General features: G+C 36.5%; 1 protein-coding gene across 2 annotated transcripts; it reads left to right on the top strand.

Moving 5' to 3' along the window:
- The first annotated feature begins 622 nt into the window (after positions 1-622).
- LOC147079005 (RNA polymerase-associated protein CTR9 homolog) lies at positions 623-4,084 on the top strand. Of its 2 annotated transcripts, none has more exons than XM_085948687.1 (4): positions 623-725; positions 1,483-1,720; positions 1,934-2,210; positions 3,947-4,084. In XM_085948687.1, the coding sequence occupies exons 2-3, from the start codon at positions 1,583-1,585 to the stop codon at positions 2,075-2,077; spliced, it is 282 nt and encodes a 93-aa protein (XP_085804813.1). In that variant the 5' UTR covers positions 623-725; positions 1,483-1,582; the 3' UTR covers positions 2,078-2,210; positions 3,947-4,084. The 2 variants fall into 2 exon arrangements, with proteins under 2 accessions (XP_085804813.1, XP_085804814.1); XM_085948688.1 differs by having other exon boundaries at positions 623-729.
- The last annotated feature ends 3,124 nt before the right edge of the window (positions 4,085-7,208 follow it).

Here is a 7,208-nt window from a genome sequence, read left to right as displayed (position 1 = left end):
ATTTTAAGCCTTTAACTTCCAAGTCGTATTTTTTTATATAAATTTTATAAGCCCCACATGCCTATACGCTGAAATGATTCATTATTTTTCTATGTTACTTAGAGAAGCTTCATACATCGATTGGCGTAGGCCGTAGCGTATCGTTATACCGTACAATAGACAAAGGGTTAAGTTGACGATTATTCGTTATAAGAAAATATAATATATTATGAATTTTGCAGCAATGTGAAAATAGATTACAGCAAAGCAATAATTCCTTACGGGGCATCCCAAGTTTTCTAGTGCAGCTCGAAGACGGTGAATTCCCATAACACGGGTAAGTACAGCGCAATTATTTTTTACTCTAGTATACTTAAAATGTAATGACGTCATTCTTTAGTTCCTCGTACCTACTGCAGGTGCCTGGTCATGCGACTTCGAAACATTTTTATTTTTGATAATAGTGTAAAGATAAACTTTTAACATCACTTATTTTATAATAATGTAGTGTTTTGAATGTTTAGTTTCGTTATAATTATTACATAGAACTAGCTTAAGTTTTGTGATGTGATTTTACTTCATTTTATGACATGTGATTAACGTAACCAATGTCGTTTGCCTAATCTAAATTGTTTTTACGCATGGAATGTAATGAAGTTAGAATGTCACCATCAATTTCCTAGGGTAAACAGTCTATTGTAGAAAAAAAAACTATCAATTATAATCTGGATGGCGAACCCTTTTGAGTAGGTATATTAATATTTTACTAAATAACTAAATGAATACTTTTTTAATCAATTTTTATGGGTAATGATTACTCTCTGGTGTTTGCTTTTCTCCATCGCCAACCACCACGTTGGGTTTTGGGCGTTTTTCATAGCTGTGCTAAGAGTGACACCTGTAGAATCTTCCCGATATCTCGATTGGCGTGCAAGAATGCATGATTTCTAGTCCAATTTAATCTATTATGGTCATGCCTCAATGAAAAAAGACCTTGCTCATCATATGACGTTTCAAACTTTTTGAAAGAAATAGTGCCCCATAGAAACCAAGTTACAATAACCGAGCTGGTATTAAAACTTACTCGTTTGTATACATTGATATAAGTACCATGATAATACACCGTTTCATACAAAATCATACAAAATCACAATATTAAAGTGGGCAAGTTTTGCAGAATAGGTCAAAGACATCTTTCAAAAATCTCGAATAATCCTTTTTTTACAATGTAGGTAAAGTTAATATTTAACTACTTGCTACAATATAATATAATATATATATTAGCGTTTTGGAAAGAAATGTTGTACAACAATAACCCTTATTGCGATGTAGGCAGGGTTAATTTTTCAACCACGTTTATCCACATTTTTATGTCCAGAGAGAATGATATTTGAATGAATGGATGGGACCTGTCAGATCTTGATTTCTATTAGCATCGTTTGCGAGGGTCCTTTCAATTTTTCAAATTGCGTATTCTCATATAAATGTTTGTATTCTATACAGGTGCCGTACGTAAACAAAAAGAACTGATGACTTCATTAAAATCTTGGATGCGGGCCGCACCGCGGCCAACATCGATTATTCTAACTCGGAGAAAGATCAGATGCGGTGCCTGGACATGCTCGCCACATACTGCGTGCAGGAAGCTAACCATGAAAAGAATATAAACATGAAACGGGATCTGTTCACCAAAGCCACACACCTATACACCACTGCCGACAAAATCATCATGTATGATCATGTAAGACGATACCTATTTTATTCAACCTAGTCAAATTTTGTTCAAATTTCTTTATATGTAATAATATGAAGTGAACTTTACAATTTACAAGTTCAATCCATTCACAACATGACTTGGAAAAACAAAATGAAAACAACTGATTTTTCATTATGCAACAGCCGAATTTACTTTACCGGCGAAAATGCTGTACATCTGTATTTTTTTTTTTTGCAGAATCATCCTTTGGGCCGAGCATACTTGTGCTTGTTGGAGGGTGATAAAGTGGTGGACGGTGGATGCGCAATTCAATTTTGTGGTGAATCAATCTTCCAACAACATCCCCTCGCTGTTCTGGAAAGTGTGCATCGCTTTCAATAAAAAAGGACTACCGCAGCGCTCTCGGCTTCTACAGGGAAACTCTGAGAACCAACCCCAACCGCCTGGCTGTTCTCCGTCTCCGTTTCGGCATGGGCCATTGCTTTATGAAGCTAAATAATCAGGATAAAGCAAGGTTTGGGATACTTACATTGTTTTAAATATTTTTCACAGCAAACGTCAATCTGTGAAATGAGAATATACTCATCTCTCATTTAAAATAGTTCAATATAATAGTTTAAATATTCAGTTAAAATGAATATCTAGAATTTTTCAAAATTGAGTTTGCATATTTCATCAATGATCCATTAATTCTCATGTTTTTTTAAGTTTTGTTGATTTACGGATGAATGCCATGTGCCAAGTGCAATTTTGCATTATCTATCTTATATTCAAATTCTAAATAGTCATGACTCATGACTCTGGATCCAATTGGTAATGCAAGTGGCTAAACATCCATTTCTCATAAAAAAAATATTTTATATTTAAAATATTTTTTCCAATGAAAAACCATTATAGTGTAACAATAATTTAACCCTGACCATCCACAGATACGATTTCTAGTGCGCATGAATTACACAATTGATAAACATTCTACGAATAATGTTTGCTTTATAATAATTATTGACCTAAGAATAAGGTAGTATTATTTTGAAATACGCCATTTCTATTGGCATTTCCCAGTGGCTAAGCCACAACATACGACCGTAGCCATAACCATAATCTAACCTAACCGAAAAAAAATATTTTTTTTAAATCGGTACATGTTCAAACACGGGCATTACCAGGATCTTACTCCCTACTTCATTTATCATTTGTCAATTTATGGCTACGGCCGTATGTTGTAGCTTAACCACTGGGAAATGCCAATAAATATGGCGTATTTCAAAAAATAGTACCTTATTCTTAGGTCAATAATTATTATAAAGCAAACATTATTCGTAGAATGTTTATCACATTTGAATGGTCAAAGACATAGCTTATAATTAGTGTCTTTAGAATTATCTTCAAATGTGTTAATCGTGCCAATTTTTTTAATAATAAAATGCCTAATTTTTGTTAAATTTGGGATCACAAAGATTATTAAATATAATTTTTTATCGTAAATATGTCACTATATAATGTTAACATTAATTTTACTAATGGTTTTGTAAATGCGTTTAAAAATTAATGAATCTAAAAAATATTAATACCACTGCACATGGATGTACCGAAATATGACTATATTCTAAAACATTAGAGCGAAAAGTTTAAAAAAAACTATTTTATGTAATAAAAATACTTTATGCAGTCATCAAATGTTTAAAATAAATATAAAGGATAATAAGGCTTCAAAACTATATAAATAGATTATCTTAAACGTTTAAGGAATGTCCAGGATTATGCTCTGAATATACCTAATAGGTTGAGCAAATGGCTGACATCCATTTCTCGTAAAAAACAAAATCTGTCAATACAAACCTCTACTCTGTGGAGGCCCATATGATCCTATTAGGATCGGACATGGTCGAAAGAAAAAAGAAAAAGAATACCATAAAAGCTCTATTTTTACCTACGCTGAGCATGTGGGCCGTTAAGTCTCTGTAAAGAAAACATGAAGAAATTATATGAACCTATAATTATGTCTGATTAATAAAATTACATACTTAATGTAAATATTATGATATAAATTTCATATATCACATGAGTATGAAATGAAATTTATGAGGAAAAGAATAAAATCCTTTCTACGTAAATTTTAAAAAGATCTCATTGCTCCATCTATCTAGTAATCATAATAGTAATTCAAGAACCTTGTCTATCCGCTTAATTCAGCAGGGTGAAAAATTTTCTCAGTTCAGTTCATTCAGTTGTCTTGTAATTTGTTTTCAGGATTACAATCCAAGTCCAATAACAACACAGAGAATCAGGGGTTGTGTGCGGAGAACTGTTACTAACTTGCACGAGAAACCGCGACCAGGCTACGCAGTTTGCACTTTCTGCATTTGTCCTGCCGCACTTTGGCCTCGAGCAGATGTATATTCGTGGATGTGGATTCAGAGAATGTATGTATATTTTATATCATATTTGTATAGGCGTACAGTTAAAAATATATTTTTTACTGGCCGTACAATCCGATGTGGATCTCGGCTGCCTCACGAAGAGGTCTCATAACAGATATTTTTTACAAGAAATATATGATCGTTTGCTCAACCTATTGGGTCCACAGCTTAACAGTTGATATTCCTAAATAATACACGTGATTTAAGAATGTAACAGTCTTCATTGAAAATATTTAACTTGGAACAGCCTCAGTAAAATACCCATTCGAAAAATCTTGGATCTTCTCAAGCTGACTCAGCTGGCATGCGATAAATCTAGGGTTGATTCCCATGTCATGTTCTAACATTTTTATCAATTAGGTTTGTTTCTGAACCTGTTTCGAGTTATGTATGGAAGATTGATGAATGTTTCATTGTTAAATCTTGTGTAACATCTTGAAGAATCTATAATTTAATTTAAACTATTAAAAAATACTAGTATGTCAGTACGAAAATTCGAAGAGATCCTTATGCTATCTATGAATCAAAATTTGTATATAATAGAATATGACCTGGTATTCACCTCTTAAGAAAATTGCTTTACAATAATTGTTTTGTTCACCCATACGCACTTGCGGCAGGCCGCTGCGGCTAGCCGGCATACAAAAAACGATATGCGGCAGGCCGCTTCGGCTAGCCGCAAGTGCGTATGGGCACTAAGCTTTTTATCAAGTCATCATCATCAGCCGGGGTCGATCTACAGTTGGATGAAGGCCTCCCTTAGCTTCCTCCATTTTTCTCGGTCCATAATTCTTTACTGCCACATACATCCTTCGTCTTGGTCGTTCACTCATGGCTGAGGATCGTGACCACTTTTTAATTTTGCCATCCAACTTTATTGCTGAGTTTTTTCTTATTTTTTTATCAAGTATGAGGACTGAAATTTATGTTCTCGTCTATATTATTATAATGTTGTAATTATTATTGTCAATACTGTATGGTGGGCGAATTTAAATAATTCATGCAAAGCCAATGTATAAATATATTAAGTTGTTTTATTGTATTCAACAATTATTCCTTCACTGGGCCTCCCAATGTTTCAAAAATGTCATAAAGGCTCAACCAAACAACTACGAGATAATAAAAATTCTTGGCTCACTATACGCTAAATCTACCTTTCAATCTTAACGAGATGTAGCTCGTGCACATCTCAAGAAAGTCACCGATCAATTCCCAGATGACATCGAAGCTTGAATTTAATTAGAGCAGTCTGATTTGCAGTTATATCATCCCATTTTTTATTAATATACAAGACATAAACTTTCATTTTTAAAGATATAATAATTATTGATACCGCCTAAACCATGGCATCCTCAGAGGATCCAAGGCCACGAGGCCTGAATCATCATTGGGCTGATTCATGCAAACATGAACAGATCGACTGCGAGGCAAATTTCTAGCCCGTAAGCAAATAGTAATTATTAATATCATTTTTTTAATATTATTACCTACATTTCATCCAATTTTGACCAATATTGGAAGCAAGTTCCTAGCCATACAATGTACCTAGCACCTAGAATATCTGATTTGAGATTACTTTGAAAAAATATGTATTTGTACCTAGTTCAAATATTTCAAAATATGTAGCTAACAAGCAAAGAAATGCAGAAGGTAGTAATAATTCCAAGAAATTCATAGCCCCTTTCCAAAGCATGTACCTAGAAAAGGTCTGAAATATGAGACCTGAGGTACCTACTTACAAGCCAGGTACATATGCCAGAGGCTGTTTTTGTCATTTGTCAGAGATAGAATAATTGTGAATTGTTTGTTGGGTATTATTACTACCTACTCTGCCCTACCAGCCCCTATTAGGGTCATTCGGTTTTCGGACTCTCGAGCGTGACGTCGGCTGTGGCGCCGCGCTCGCCGGCGTCACCGCCATTTTAAATTTTTTTTTTTTTTTTGTAATATTTTGTACGCTGTACTTTACTGTATTGACATGACATTACATCATCAGGAGGGTCCAGTCCAGAGCGCTCATCCATCACCCCCCCCCCCCTTTCGGAGGTGACATTATGTATAACCATCTTAGTCATTTGCTTGCTTGCTTAGGGTATGTGCTTCAAAATATGGGGCGCCGGATGGTGTTTACGAACCGATCCCCTTTATATGTAGTATCTATCTCTGGTGAAAGCTTGATTGTTGTTGGTGGGGCCCGGCCTCGGCGGCTTCGCGACCGAGCGAGGCCGGGTTGTTGATCTGGATGATTAGGTCTGGATGAAATTTAAAAGCAAAACAAACTTTCTCGCAGGCGTCCGTCGAATTCTTCGCACACCTCTCGTTGCTTTTGCTCATCTTCTTCACTTCCGGTCCTCACCGTAGCCTGGAAGAACTCCGAGTATCGCCGCTCGGAGCTCTGCTTCTTGGCAGTAGGCAGGGTTTGGTTTGGGTCATGGTTGGGCGCGTGGACTGGAGGGCTTACTTTTTTTTCAAGAAGTAGGCGCGTTGGTTAGTCTCTCTGCAGTAGTGGTTGTCTGTGTTAGACGTCTTGGTCTTCTTATTTTTCCTTTTCTTCGGTTTTTGGTCGGGTGTTGGCGATGCAGGGGTGATGGTCTTCTGCGGTTCGTCTGGTAGTTCGGTTGAGTTTTTGATCAGGGCCAGTCGGTAGTTAAGGGCCTCTAGGTATTCGTCTACTAGGACGCTTATTCTTAGGTCTGAGTATGATTTTTCACAGTCTAATGAATCCTTGATTGTTTCGGTGAAGTTGTAGTCGCTCCTTAGTTGACTTTCGGAGAGTTGGGATTTATGATTTAAGAGGTCTCTGATTCCGAGGCGGAACAGACGTTCACGTTCGGATTCAGGTTCTGATAATCTGATGCTTTGGATCAGTTTGTCCCGTGTCTCTGGGTTCTCTTCGGGTTCCGATTCGGGTTCGGATTCGGATTCCGGGTCTGTGAGTTGTGGTTCGTCTTCGCTCAGGGACTCCTCGGTTTCGGAAGTCGGGGTCTCAGGTCTATCCACTTCCGGGATCTCTGCATATGAGTTTTCGACAGCGTCGGAAGTCGGGGTCTCAGGTGCTGTGGTTATTGCCGGTTGTGTTTCCGGGGTTCCGG

Source organism: Rhyacophila brunnea, unplaced genomic scaffold (assembly GCF_057557595.1).
Source record: "Rhyacophila brunnea isolate RB1 unplaced genomic scaffold, BYU_Rbru_1.0 scaffold_10, whole genome shotgun sequence".
In the NCBI taxonomy this organism is placed as follows: Eukaryota; Metazoa; Arthropoda; class Insecta; order Trichoptera; family Rhyacophilidae; genus Rhyacophila; species Rhyacophila brunnea.
The sequence above is the reverse complement of the archived record's forward strand: the minus strand, read 5'-3'. Positions and strand labels throughout refer to the sequence as shown.

Excerpts from the sequence above, each read along its gene's own strand:
- LOC147079005 (XM_085948687.1), top strand. The coding sequence starts at position 1,583 with ATGCGGTGCCTGGACATGCTCGCCACATACTGCGTGCAGGAAGCTAAC. Across the intron at positions 1,721-1,933 it reads AAATCATCATGTATGATCAT|AATCATCCTTTGGGCCGAGC; the intron begins GTAAGACGATAC and ends TTTTTTTTGCAG.